General features: G+C 39.7%; 1 protein-coding gene across 1 annotated transcript in view; it reads right to left on the reverse strand.

Annotated features, from left to right (window-relative positions):
• Nucleotides 1-11,688: 11,688 nt before the first annotated feature.
• LOC150074990 (neuromedin-U receptor 2-like) overlaps nt 11,689-15,175 on the reverse strand; it is a 97,157-nt gene continuing 93,670 nt past the window's right edge. The window contains exon 4 of the mRNA XM_090388859.1: nt 11,689-12,781. Coding sequence (XP_090244985.1) covers nt 12,066-12,781 — 716 coding nt within the window. The 3' untranslated portion in view covers nt 11,689-12,065. The remainder of the gene's footprint in view (nt 12,782-15,175) is intronic.

Raw genomic sequence — 15,175 nt, forward strand, 5'->3', positions numbered from 1 at the left:
ACCGTATTCAGCAGTCAGGGGCTTGAACCCCGGTCTACTCAAAGAGCGTGTGCTACTGCACTCCCGCTCCTGCCCATTCGGCTACGGAGGCCTTTGATAGGGGTGCCGTAACTGCGCAGAGGTACCGGGAACAGATCTTTGAACCTTATGTGCGACTTTTTAAGTGATGAATATCTTGAAACTAAAGATATCCAATGACTGCCATGTCCAGCACGATCACAGACTTAAATCCGATCGAACATGTGGGATGCCTTTGGGCGCCGCATTGCACACCAACAGCCAACTCTTTGGTCATTTGGTGAGCTGAGGTTTGAGCTGGTGGAAGAATGGGATTTGTTGTCACGGAACCTTATAAACACCATTATATCGAGCATGGTTCACCGTTGTCAGACCTATCGTTGTATGGGATCATACGCTACTAGTGTCATGTGACCATATTTTCGAGCACTTCTGCAATGTGGCTTTTTTTGATAATTCTTATACAACTCCTATAAATATCCCTTATACCTGTCCAATGTTTCTCGCTGCCTCCTCATTTCATCATTATTTTATGGCAAACCTCCATACCAAATTTTGTCGCGCTTCATCGCAAGCGGCCCCAGTTATACGTTTTCTACGTGTTCTGTTAATTTTGACGAGCAGTGTATTACACTCTCTACCGGTCACCTGGGAAAAAAAAAAAAAAGTGGAAATTGTCATTGAAAGAAAAAATTGGATTTAAAAAATGGCAGAAAGAAAAGATAAAACCGAAAATAAAATTCCCTGCTAATTATATCTACACGTGTAGATATAACTTAAAGTTATAATAATTAATAATTTAATTGGTAATAATTAATTAAATTAATCATAATTTAATTAATAAACTAATAATAATTAAGAGTTAATTTTAAATTATAATAATAATTTTAAAGTTATAATAATAATTTTAAAGTTATAATAATTTAAAGTTGTAGATATAATTTAGATTTAAAGTCGGATTTTGAATGAGTCCTTAATGTGGAATAATTTGAACCTTTTTAAACATTTTTGAATAATTTTGCTTCCCGTTCCGATTGCTACTAGGGTTTTCTATTGTTATTATTTATGTTTATTATTTTTATAAACCTATTTGAAAGCAAAAGAAAAATTCAAAGCTTTCCGTATTAAATGAAGTGTTTTTCATCGTTCATACCATTATCTTACAGCTCTTCGATAAAAAATGTATAATAAAGGTAAGACAAATAATACGTTCGTGTCATCACAGCATACGGGTAACTTGCTTTCAGTCCCCTGGTGGCGTTCAGCTCAGCGAAATATTGCAAAACGTCATTGATTTGAAAGACGCTACAAATTTCTGAGCTGCTTAACAACTCAAACTGTATTTGCCAATAAAAACTTACAAGCCAGCATGTAACGAGGCTTTCCGTACTTTTTATTTAATTTTTTTTTTTAAGAATTCAGAAGATGATGAAAATAAAGCTGTTAAAGTTCTTTACTGTACTAAATTAAAATATAAATGCAATATGAAAAATAATAATGATAAAATAATCTTTTACCATATAGTAAGAAATTTATATTAATTTTCTCATTGAGTCAATCACCGCGATTGCGAAGCTTATTTTCACATGGGGGTGATTGACGTTTGATACGATTACGTCATGCGTATTCTGCTCGTACCCGATAATAAAAGATACTGTACCCCTATTTTCTCCTCATTCAATGTGATCACTTTATTAGGTACACCCACCTTTTGAGTGAAATGTAGCTTCCCTTAAGTAACAACATCACGTGTTTGTACAATGCAGTAAAAAGCTGGTGGGCAGATGCTTAGGGATGCTGTGTGTCCAATTGAGTGCGAGAATGGGCAAGATGAAAGTTGGTTGGTTGTTGTAGGGTTTTAGGCGCATCAGTCACTTATGCCATATTGCGAAGTATATAATATCTCTCTAAACTCCGTGTGTTCTGAGGTCGATTTGCTGTTCGCTGGACAAAAAACCAGAGTTTCCGGGAGAAAAAACCAAGGCAGAAAAGATGGACACAGTTTGATTGCAGCCCATTTTCATATATGTAGAACTGACTTCATAGAGATAAATTCTCAAAGGCATGTCGACAAGAAACGTTTTTAAAACTTATGTTTTCTGGACACCGATCAGTATAATAAATGAATAATAAATTTCGATTTTTATATCAGCTGCGACTTCTCGTACTCAAAAATTAAATTTACCGAGCACTGCCAGGTATGGCGCTCGTGGGTAGCACAGTTGGTAGGATTGCCATTCTCTCCACACCGAGTGGAAAAGACCTGAGTTCGAGTCCCGTGAGGAATTTTTATGGGATTTTTTTCACAGCGTGGATGAGTTAGTCGTTCACAGGAGAGGATAGCATGGTTTTTCTCCAGAAAAATCGAGTTTTTCTTCCAGCGAACCGAAAATCGACCTCGGAACACACGCAATTTATAGACAATATACGCGGAGCGATATGGCCTTAGTTGCTGATGCTCCTGAAACCCTACTACTGCAAGGAATCTACAAGCATCTGAATGTTGCTGGAGGTACCATGTCGGTGGGATTGTGGCCCATCGATCTCCGATAATCCGTGGTGTAGGATCCGAACGCCAATCCACGTAATCCTAGAGATGTTCCATGGGATTCACATCCGGCGAATTCAGCGGTAAACGTAGCATCTGAAAGTCACTATTCGTTTTCGGCGCACCACTCTTGAATAGTACCGGCAACTTGTTAGGGCTGATTATCCTGCTGAAACACGCCTGTGTCAGACAGTCACCATAAGGGATGTACCTGATCAGCCACAATGGATAGGTGGTTTTTGGCATTCAGGGCGCAGTTTTGGGAGTGTGGCGGCTTCAAGAGATTCCCGGGAAAACATCCCCCATACCAAAGCACTGTCGCCCCTTGCCTGCTTCTGTGATCAGGAGATCGGAGTAATTTCTCTCCGCAGGCTATCGCCGTAACCCCAGCTACATCCCCCCCACAGCAGGAAATGTGATTCATCACAAAAAAGACATCAGTGGTCAATGATGGCGTCAGATGCAAACCTTAGCCGCCTTTGGCGATGGGTGACCATAAGATAGGTAAGATAAGCTGGGTGCCTACTATGGGGAGGGGTCATACAGAAGAAGGTTAGTTGATTCTTGGAAACACCTCTGGTCGTCCTCTGGTTAAAGTTCATGATCAGCCGTTCAACTTTTCCGTCTATCAGTTCTCACAAGGTACAACAGCATATTCACCACAACCATCGATGAGGATGAGCGCCCTCTATTGGGCCGGCGACTGCTACTTTCTCCACTATCTGTCCACTCTTGGAACACTTTAACTACAGCACTCTCTGCGAACAGCTCCCTCCCCCCCCCAACTTCTGCAGTTTCCATGATACTCGGCCTTTTGGCTAAGATCATAGTGTAGTTTCCATAATACTGCCACCACCACACGTATCCGATAATTGTCTCTTTTTCGAAGTCCACCAAATTACATTATGGGCCGCATGCCCCTAACTTATATTTACCAGTTCTCACAGCGACACGTGTGCCACCAGACTTTGGGGGTGGGACGCCGATTGCTACAACACAAGGATGGTCATAATGTTTTCACTGGACAGTGTGGATTGAACAAATCATTACAATGTGGATCAGAAGCATTGGTTACTCTCCCGAAAAAATCCTTTGAAGAACAGAGGCGGACCAGCACAGGCGTCTTGGAGGCCATCGCCACAGGGTCAACAGCAAATTTAAATGATCTTGACATGATAAGTGATACAGATGAGGCCAAATTTGTTTGGCCTCCTCTGTATAACTTATCATGTCAAGCTGCTGCGGCCAAAACCTATCAATTCGGCCCTGGTCAAGAATTACTAATTGCCCTATAATTTCTTGTTTCTGAAAATTGGTATGGACTTTTTCCGAAATTGTGTTAATTTTTTCGCTTATTTTAGGTGAAACGGAATGTATTTTCCCCTAAAATAGCATCATTTGGTTCGTCTTCTCAGAATTTCCTTCGCTAATATGTGCTGAGCCCTTTAGGCAAAGCTGGCCATCGCCACTGAAAAATGCTCTCCTTAAACACAAAAAAATTTAAAAAAAGACGATCAGAATTTATTAGGTTTCATTCAAGGTGCTTTCAACATTTGTGTTAAAGGCAAACAGGGTCGTGCTGGTAGGTTTTTGCTCCAACGGTCCCAGTAGTTTTGGTCCCATCCCAATCACTTATCATGTCGTGGCAATTAGTGGATAACCTATTCGCCCCGGTGGCGATCGTGGCTGAGTAGCCTGAATGCGAAAGTAAATTTTACTAATTATACTTTACATTTACAAATCCGACATCAGATCAAGAGATTTTGTAGAAGATGGTCTTCAATGTTGCACAATCGGCAATCAGCAAAAATGCTGATTCATGGACTGTTTTCATGTTGTGCAACTGAAAAATTGATAATAACCCTTGGCAGGGTGGGGGCACTCTCTCCGCCTGATATCAGCTACCCACTACTACTGCCCTTTTGACATTTTAGTACTCAGTTGGTTATTTTTTAGCCACCCACACGAGCATCTTATCATTAATCACACCGACATGAACTCGACTGGAAGGCTCTTACCAGATTAACATAGATTCGATTTACAACTGAATCCAGAATTAGCGTTGTGATGTTCTGAGGAAGCGATATCGATTAAAGTGAAAAGTTTCTTTTGGAATCTCTTAGATATATTTATGTCGGATACTTCAACAACGAGTCGTCTGCAGGCGCCAGCGCTCTAAACGTTGATTGATTTCTGCAGACTTCTCACTGGCACAGAATGTGGAAGGCCATCTGCAGTGACCCGATTTTAAGCTTTCACGAAATAACATAAAAATTAAAATCAGCGTGAATGATTTCTGTCTTTCACGCTTTTGTGGTTTTGTGTTCCAAAAGCGAAAGTTCTGTCTCCACTTTTGCGATTAATTTTTTGACATATTTTGCTTGTGGATGCAATAAATAGTTAAGAAAATAAATCGTGATTCAGTCTACGATAGTGGTTACTTGGCATTCGTTTTAGACAATGAAAACATATATTATAAAAGAGCCATTAAAGGAATTAATAATCTTATAAAAGGTGAACAGTAGTTGTTTATTACGCAGTCTGTCTTTTAGTAAAATGGATGCGCAGTACTTGTAAAGTATGCCCAGTAAAATGGTGCTAAAGTCCCTTGAACCTGCGGAAAAACGTAAAGAGGGACCCAAGAAGATTTGATTATCTAATTACATTAAACTTTGCATTTTTATTTTCTGCCACGAGTCTCGTCATTTCATCTGACGTCCATTCTTAATACTTTTTATCTGATTAGGACGAAATCTTTTCCTGTTGTACGCATTCACAGAAATAAATAAACAGAGCCACTAATGGATCGAAAATACTCGAAGTAAAATTGTAAAGCGATGATTTTAAAGCAAGAACGACACGCAGATTTCTCCAATTTCTAGAACGAAAGTTTAAAATGTTTACAATAACAACGAGATAATAATCTCGAATACTTTGTAACCTTTTAGACAGAGTTGTTTACAATGGAGTTCTGAAACATAAATTACAGAGCCGTGTTGTTTTAGAATTCGTAGCAAATGAATTTCTCTTTGAAACAAAATGCCAAACTTGTATTTAGGTCGTATATTTTTGAAACAACGGACTTTATTTTAAACTCAGCTTATTATTGCGTTATCAAAAATATTCGGAAACTAATGATTTGAGCGCTTATCTTTTGTGTATATTAGTAACAGATTAACAGATTTCTGAGAAAGATAATCTCCCAATTTCTCTTCGTTTATTCCTCACCCTCCCTTCAGATTTTATCATTTTTAACATATCTACTCACAGCGCTCCTAGTGGCCATGTCCAACAACGTTTAATGACGTAATGCTTCATAAAATTAAAATAATTCGTTATAGATAATGGTAAACTATGATAATGAAGCATTCTTTTAAATGAATTATCGTTACAATAACAACGTAACTCGGGGTGAGCATTTAGCTAAGTTATTGCAATAGTTTAGTAATTATATTTAAATTAACATTTTTAAAATGGTAAAACTGGGGTTGTCTCTTCAAAAGTAACTATTTCGTTCATTATTTGGACAAAGCTATTACTGCGCGCAATGTGTACAAGTATCAAGTTGGATGTCGGCGATTTCTCACGTGGTCCACCCCTTCTAGTTTTCCGGAATTGACGTGCATCCACGAGCAAGTTATTGTGCAGTCTTCATCGGAAATCGATAAACAGTTATAGCAACATCGAGGTAAGTTTGAAGCAATATTTATTAAATAATAAATATGAATGGAAACCGCTTCGTTTAAATTAACGGGGGGATGTTGCTGATAAACATCTTTCGTTCGCAGATAACTTAAAAATAAGAAGAGTTGCGCGTCATATTTAAGAAATTGTTTTGCTAATATTGTTTTAAATGGAAAGTGGTTATTCAGAATCGCTTTTCCTTTGAAATGCTTTATAAATAAGTGTGCATTGCCTGAACCAGAGACCCATTTCGGTAAGTAATCATTTATCTGTGCAACTGCGTCCACCCTTCTCTTTGGCCGCGATGTAGATCCGTAACAACCGCAGTTATATTGTCGGAATGGATGTATCGACTGAAATCCTACCGTACGCCCTTTACATGACCGTGACACCGCGGTCAGCATGACCGGTCGTTAGCTGTTCACTCACTGCTACGTTTATCCAAGAAGAATAGAATGAGCGCCACTGCATTCTTGTTGTACAAGTTGTCCCCCCCCCCCTGTGTTTATGCAAATTCTTTCAGACGTGAACTGATGGTAAACTGCTATCAGTTCGAACTGCGCTTGCTGTTCATTGGCCGGGCGTGCTGTCCATCAAATACAATCTTAGACTTTTAGAAATTAAAAGGTTAAAAGTTGGGTATACGAATACATATGTTTTCACTCAGGTTGCAAAGATTAAAAAATGGAAACATTTGCACAGATTTAACCGGTAAACTATAGTGTTTTCTGTTGCATAGAATGCATTTTTTTTTTTCTTTTTTTTTTTGAAGTTGTGGATATGTACAGGGATGTGCAAAAATTTAATAATCTTTTCAATTTTATTATGTAAAAAATACGTTGTAATTAATGAATTGATCAAGAATATGTAGGGGCATTATCTGTCAATAAAAATGCGTTAATGTTTGCATTTAATTTTTCCTTTCGACTGATTTTACTTCTTAAACATGTCCATTGTTTTCGCTTAATATTCATGGTCAGGGAAAGTTTCTTTTATTTAATATAAATTGTTCAAACGTGAATCCATACAATGCCGCACACATTGTATAGATTCACATCTACACAAAAATAAATTGTAATATTTCTCCCGCATTTTACAAAGCACAGCACGAAAGGAAGTTTACAGAAATGGAGGTCTCGTTAACCAGTCAGTCGAGTCGAAATTTGCGCAGAAAGGTTTCGCACCAGTGGACTAGAGCCCGAGATTCAAGTAGGCGCTAATAGTTAATTCATAGCTATTTCAAGTAAGCTTAATGTAGATGCGCTAAACTTCGATTGATGATATTTAAATAAGTGCGCGTGTGATGAATGAGTTTATAAATACCAAGTACGCCATGTTTGTTTACATTCACACAACGGTGTGAATGTAAGCTTCGTGTTAGACACTATATTTATAGGCTTTTCTTCATTTCTTGGAAAAAATGAGGTTTTTCACCTGTTAGAGGTCACTGATGTGCATAAATTTACATACAGCGTCTTGACACAGATAATTATAATGACCTAACGATGCACATCCATCGGGAGGAATTATTGGACCCGATTGGATCTTCTCTCTGCCCATATGGTCTTTAAGTGGATATTGCCTTGTATCAGGTAAGTTTACTAAAGAAAACAATGACACTGAATTTTGAGATAACTTTATTTTAAACCCGTAAGAATTAAATTCTTCACATCTTTAACATTTATTTAATTAATAAATTTCCTTCCTTTAGGAAAAAAACTTCTTAAAATAAATAGAATTAAAACTTTTATACAAGAAAGCACCTTTTTGAATACATATAAAGTAAGGGGGTCAGTTTTTCTTTGTAGGTGATCTTCCGGTAGGATAGGATCACTTGACATTGGGTAATGATCACAGCAACACATTGTACTCAGCGAAATGGACGTTTACAATTTTTCACTTCGACATCGTCAGCAAAGAGCAACCGAAGCTTTAGAACTCGATAAATTGTACAAAGATTGTGTTTTACACCAAGCACTCTGACTAGTAAATATTAAGAGATAGAAAGGTAACAACGGGACCGTAACGTGTCCTCTCAACATAGGATTCACACATTTCAAAGACTTCCTTAAAGTTGCAACATTTCTAACGATAAAAATGTTTCCCGTGGAATTTTGTACATCTTTGGCAATTTTGTGCCTCATCCGGAGAAATATCTTCACATTCAGACAGCAACCTTTCGCTTACAGCAAAAGCGAAAACCATCTTGAGATTGGTCCTCCTGATTAATAAACTCCCACACCAATAAGTTATAGGTAAGAATTGGATCAGACCATGAAACCTCGGAATTCATTATTATGGAACATTTGACTAACTTTAAGCGAATGTTTAATACGTTGACCTATACAACATCATTTCTGTCGCTGTTCCTGACCTGCCCAATACTAAAAATGTTAATAACCCTGTTCTGAAATTCCCCTCTTGTATCATCTGATTCGTAGAGTTTTGAATGAAAAAATGTCAACTTAAGCTTTCTTTTTTATGACCACGATGTGGGAAAATGTTAAGATGAAGCGGTTGTCTTCTGAGCTCGCTGCCAACTTCGATCCGTTATCGAACCCACAGTGTGAAAACCCCTGGCTCGAAGCAATCGCATTATAAATTAAATTTAGTCATGATTTCAATTTAAAACTTGAGGTGGATTAGTAAAGTTATGTTGTCGGTAACCAAGAGCTGAGCGTACTAAAAGAAAAATCAATAAGAAATAGTTTAAGCCAACGAAATGTGAACTGTGGCGCTTTTTTTTGTTGTTGTAAACGAATTTCTGTATTCTCCACTTTTCAATGGTTTCTATTCGTAGCTCAAGATTTCGACCCACTCTTACTAACATGTAATGTCGAACACAACCTCTTTCTTTCACGCACAAATCCTTGTTTTCCATTTCTAGGGCAAGCACGTAGTACCATCCCTGAATTATTTATAGACCACATCTTACTCCTTGGGTTCTTGCAAAGAGTTCCAGGGAAGTTACAAAGACATCGCCAAGTCTTTGAATTTGCTGCTCTTAATGCGAATACGCTTTTAGGAATAGAGGCTTTCGCTGATTTTAGGCCATCTGCAAAGCATAGACGATTTGCCCTTCTTTTATTTAGAATAATAGGATCACACTTTTAGTCCATTTTCTATTTAAAAACTATTCAAGTATTATATTTTGGCGACGACCTGCTTCCAGTTAACATTCAAATACATTTTCTTCTACAAAATCGATTTAATAACTCTTCTCCATTCTGTCTGTTGATACATTACGTCCACGTTTCCTTTGAGCTGAGACCAATTGAGGTTGTCGTGAAAAGGGGCTGATTTAATTACTAATTCTAGAGGCAGTCTAATTAATGATATATTTACTTTACGCACTAACGAATTTTATCTTTTGAGCTGCCTATCGCACTGATTCTGAAGGACAACGGGGGAAGAGATTGATTTAATTACAAATTCCAGAAGCATCGCTTTAATATCTTGATTAATTATGGAAGGAAAATGTGTTTTGAAATCGAACCATCTGATTGGCTGCTTTTCATCACGTGCTCAGCAAAAGTACGCGTAACTCCTTCGTGGTGGCTCGTGCAAATTGTGAATCATATCCCCAAGTGGCAGTAGTGGAGCGATGACGTTGGCAGAAATCAACCGCGTATCCCAAGAATAAAATCTGTCGGCGACAGGTCTAATAAGCTTAGAGGTTGTTGGATAGAATATCACCTTAACTGAGTTGAGTCATACTTCCGGGAGCTTTTCGCTGACTAATGACACACGTGCAGGACGGCTACGTCATAAGCTATTTACCTACCTGACGTACATGAATTCAGAATGGCACAGAACATCGCACACCTCCCTGCCGTTCAATAATCTTACTGGGTTTCACCAGTTCAACACAGATCAACTTGTTGGGGAGTTGATCTATTCATACACGTCCTACTAAGAGATGATGTCCCGGGTTGACAGCGGTTTCATTTTGTACTCATAAGAAATTCTTTTGCTTTTTTCCTCCAGCCACATCACCTTTTCAGCAGCGGATGCAATTGTGACATTTTTTTTGATTTTTCTTATGATTTAATCTTACTATTCCCTTCCTGAGAGTGAAAACAGAGATGGATGTAGAACTTTAAGAAAAAAATTGGAGGCATTAACATCTTGGAAGCGTTGTTAGTTTTTATAATGCCAGAAAAGATACAATAAGTAGTTGCATTGTGTTTCATTCTTGACAGAATTATAGGATTAAAATGTTTCAGCCAAGAATTGTTTGGTAACTAATTTAGAAGTAGTTGAGATGAATCTTTAGCAGTTGTGGAATATGCGAACTTGGTACTTGCTTTAATTTTGGGGGTTGTTTTATATAAGACAGCTGTTTAGCTTACGAAAATGAAATTAAAATCATTGGCAACGTTGCCAGGGAAGTTGTTATTGGAAGTTCACAGACGTTGAAATTTCCCCTACCATGGAGTACTGTTCTCACGGGTATGGCCATCCCCTTAAAAGTGTAATAGTCTGACTGTGTCGAGAAGGGAGCAATAAAGTTAATCAAGTTTCTGCTGTATTCGTGGTTCTACAGGCATGTGTCCATGAGTGTTCTTCTAAACTGGAATCTGTAATTTTGCCTTTTTCTTCTCGACCAATCTGAACACACGGGTCGAACTATCCAGCATCCAATCACAACTCGCAAAACTGACTCGTTCTAATTTAACCCTCTCAACTAGAAACATATCTTATTTTGTGGAATACTTATAGATTCCTGAGATTATATTTTATATAAATAGGAAAAAATTTACTCAGAATGGCACGTATATCTTATTTCGTTAAGTTACTGTGACGTAATATGCTAGCTGTATACTTCTAAGAGAAAAATTTGTCCGCTACCTAATGTCTGCCATATGTCTAAGAAAACATAAAAGAGGGGCTACTGTGCGTAATGCTTGTTCAACTAACACATCTTATGCAGTATTCAATATATATGGCACAGTGTGTATTTGTTTGTTGCTTGTAACCAAGACATTGGATTGTCATAACAATCTTGTAATAAACCCCTTTCATCTATCACAGTGCTTTCACCCACTATGCTATTCGCGAGGAGTACCTCGCGAATAGCAGAGTGGCATGGCTTGTTTCTTAAGTCATGTCTAATTCCGGACGAACGTGAGGAATTTTGGGGAATATTTTTACATCGTGGCCGAGTTAGTCGGTCTCAGGAAAACCGACCATAAATATGATACGATATACTGGCATCTCGTGGCTTCAGCTTCACGATATGAGCATGTGTTTTCATAACTATGACTACATACAAGCGGTTTTAATCAGTGAACACATGGTTTAGGAAAGTCTTTCCTAAGCCTAGGAGAGCAATTATTCATCAAATCATAGGGATGGTAATGTGGTATTAAGAACGTAAATGTCCTAGAGAAATATGTTGCCAAGGGGTGGTGAAGGCATCTGGAAATCTTTTTTAACCAGGGCTGGATCTGGCGGTAACTCCAAGGAGCGTCGCATTCATGAAATCAAATAATGATCACTGAGTACTCGAGATAATTAAAGAGGGAATAAGTCAATCAATCTTATTAGAACTGAACTCTTTTACGCAAGGAACCAACCAGATATAATTATTTGGTTGGCTTTCATTCTCGCAAAATTTGGTGAAACAGAATAATTTGCGAGATTGGTGATCTTCCCGAATCTCTTTTTCAGTAACTGGCTTACGTGATTTGTACTAGACTGCATCGGACCCCGATCCACATCGTCAGTGTCCCGAAGCTGCTGATGTCGATGCCCAGTCCTTTACTTTGATCTCAAAGAATATCACGATTGTTGCGAGGAAATGACTGAAACGTCACACGTTAGATTCCATCACATCTGAACAGCGGGTGGAAAACTCCATCCGGGAAAGGTCAGAGGTAGAAGATCGGTGCACGCTCCTATATATGGCAGGTCTGTTGGATTTGGGAGGGAAAAGAAGCGTGCAGTCCGTACAGTTAACACAGCCTCCGTCGTTTTCGGCTAGCTTGGCTAGTTCTGGCTTGATTGCTTTGTCCAGCTCCTCGTCGAGTTCGCTCTTTTCGCAATCGCCATCTTTCTTCAAGAACAGTTCGGTGCTTCTTCTTTCTGTCGATCCGTAATCGACATTTATGTCGTCATTGTCACGGTGTATCAGTACGGTGAGATTGCTTCCAAACTTCCTGCCCGTCGACAGGGTCACTGTTCCGTAATGTGGATTTTTCATCCAGGTCAGAGTGGTGTCGAATGCTTGGTTGTTCAGATCCGTGTTTCGTAACCGCGGGAACGAATTGTTCAGCTTCATCTTACCGTTGGCGAGAGGGTAGCTGACATTGGATCGCACAGAACTTTGGGAATGAGAATTTCTGTAAATGGTGATGCGCTGGCTTCGACTGTCATAGTCCTTACCCCAGCAACAGAAGCAGCAACAGCAAAGACACCAGAAGGTAGGAGGGCCTGTGCACAGCTTCTCCCGGAAGGCCACACGAAATCTGTTGGACATAACGCTATACAGGATGGGATTGATAGTAGAATTGAAGTAGTAGAAACAGCCTGAAAGTATAGAAAGTGGGCATTACAACAAAGATAGTAACATTTAATTTCAGTTATACAATGCATAAATAATAGATAAGTTCAGCAGAAACTATTCAGGGCGTAGTGTTCTATAGAAGAATACTTGATTCCATTACATGTTTTCCCTCATCTGGGTAGGCAATGCTGTCAGTTGGTCTGTGCAGTCATTGATTTCCCATGAAAGTACATACAGGTCGGTGCATCCATAACTTCCAGATGAGTGTACGTCTTCTAGATGAGGGTACATCCATAACTTCCAGATGAGTGTACGTCTCGAGTCGCTCTAGAGAGAAAATCTGGAATGATCGGTGTGGCACTACACACACAGAAATACACACCAACAGTCTTCTGCAATAGATTATTGCAGAAGATTGGTAGTTGCGATGAAATACTTCTTTGAGCCAGAATTGATGGGATCCATCAAGAGGTGGAAAAATCCGCTTTCGCCTCGTGAGAAAAAAAAAAATCAGTGTAATATCCACATCCTAAATTCGATCCAGTGGCATTCGGTCTTCGCTGTTCACTCCAAGTGCTGAACCCCCCCCCCCCCCCGTGATTCTTCTGTAGGCCCATTACTTTTCAAATTTTATAGTCAGTAATTTGGCTCATCAATTGTCTCTGCAAACATTTCAACTCTTCTCCATTGCAATACTCTTAAGTTTCTTCTCGGATCGCTGCCCTTTATAACAGATAGGTCACGCAAAGCCGAAGGGTACTGTTAAATTTGTAACGCGGAGTAAGTCGCCATTTGCGATACGTTTTACCTTCACAGCCTTTCTTTGTCGATTTGTAGCGTGTTAAAGACTTTCGGGGAATTATTGAGAAACATCCGGTTGAAAGTCTTTAGGGTATTAAGACGCATCCGGAATGGATTGTTTTAAGATGTTTCTCAATTTTTAAGGTATTTCTCGGCGCAACTTGACATCCTAATTTTCATCATCTTGTTTAGCACTTTAAAAAGATAATTTGGAAAACGAGTTAAGAAAACAGCTCAATATTTAATAAAGACGCCTTCCACGAACACTCCTGTTTCTTAGCGGAAATGCCTATTTTCGTAGAGAATACTTAAGAAACTTATGCGTTCTTTAAAAAAATAAAATCAAAGGGGGAATGACAGAAAGAACTGCGCAATATTTCCATTAAAGTAATTAAAGAAACCGCGCGGGTTATTCGATCACGATTGAGGAGATTACCTGACACCGTCGAATATTGCGCACAATTGGAACATCAATTTACTTTTCGCCATTTTCCTTTCTCTTTTGTTATTATCGAGTGCCGTGTAATCTGATCGCGGCCTCTGCTTTGTCGAAACTGCTTAAAAATAACGGATAATTTCGAAACGCAACAGGCGTTGCGTTTGTCTCATTACTCCACCCTAACCGAGGGAGAGAAATGAGAATTTAAACGCGGCAATCTTCTGTCCACTCAATTCTCAAGAAGTGTTTTCGCGACTTATTAAATAATTTCTGTTAGCGGAAAAACTTCTTCTGTGTTACGCCGATGAGCCAAAACATTACGACCAGCGAGTCGTTATGCAAATCGAAGCAACTGCGGACGAACTACGGCGCGTGCGCAGGTCGGGACACGGTAGAAAACACCTGATACTGAGCTCCGTTAATCAGTGTTACTCTTGCTCTTCAGATGGGAAAGGCAGCGGACTTAAGCGAGTTTGACAAAGGCCAAATTGTAATGGCCAGACGACTGGGTCAGAGCATATCCGAAACGGCGCGGCTGGTGGGATGCTCACGGTCAGCCGTGGTTAGTAACTACCGAAAGTGGTCCGAGGAGGGAAAACCCACGAAGCGTCGGTGAGGTGTTGGACGACCACGGCTCATCAATGCTCGAGGTGAGCGAAGACTCTCCCGGATGGTACGTGGAAAAAGAAGGGCGACTGTGGCGCAACTCGCCGGTAATTGTAATGCTGGTGATGGGAGTAATGTGTCACCACACACAGTACATCGAACTCTGCTGAAAATGGGGCTGCGTAGCCGCAGGCTGCTCCTAGTGGCCTTGCTAGTGGTTAGCATGGGCACTCGGTTCACCGATGACAGCGGCTACAATGAGCACGCGAGCATCGAAATTGGACCTTCAGTGATCGGAAGAAGGTCGACTGGTTCGATGAATCACGTTTCCTGTTGCACCATGTGGACGGCCGGGTACGTGTGCGTCGTTTACCTGGGGGAAGCGATGGCGCCGGGATGCACTGTGGGACGAAAACAAGCCGGTGTCATGCTTTGGGTGGTGTTCTGCTGGGATACCCTGGGTCCAGTCATCAATGTGCCAGGCACTCTGACGTCTACCATCTACCTAAACGAAGATAGGGGAAACCCCTAGTGCCGTTTGATCCTAAATACACTTTACCTAAACATCATT

The sequence above is a fragment of the Mastigoproctus giganteus genome, chromosome 14 (assembly GCF_048544385.1).
Source record: "Mastigoproctus giganteus isolate SK-2022 chromosome 14, ASM4854438v1, whole genome shotgun sequence".
In the NCBI taxonomy this organism is placed as follows: domain Eukaryota; kingdom Metazoa; phylum Arthropoda; class Arachnida; order Uropygi; family Thelyphonidae; genus Mastigoproctus; species Mastigoproctus giganteus.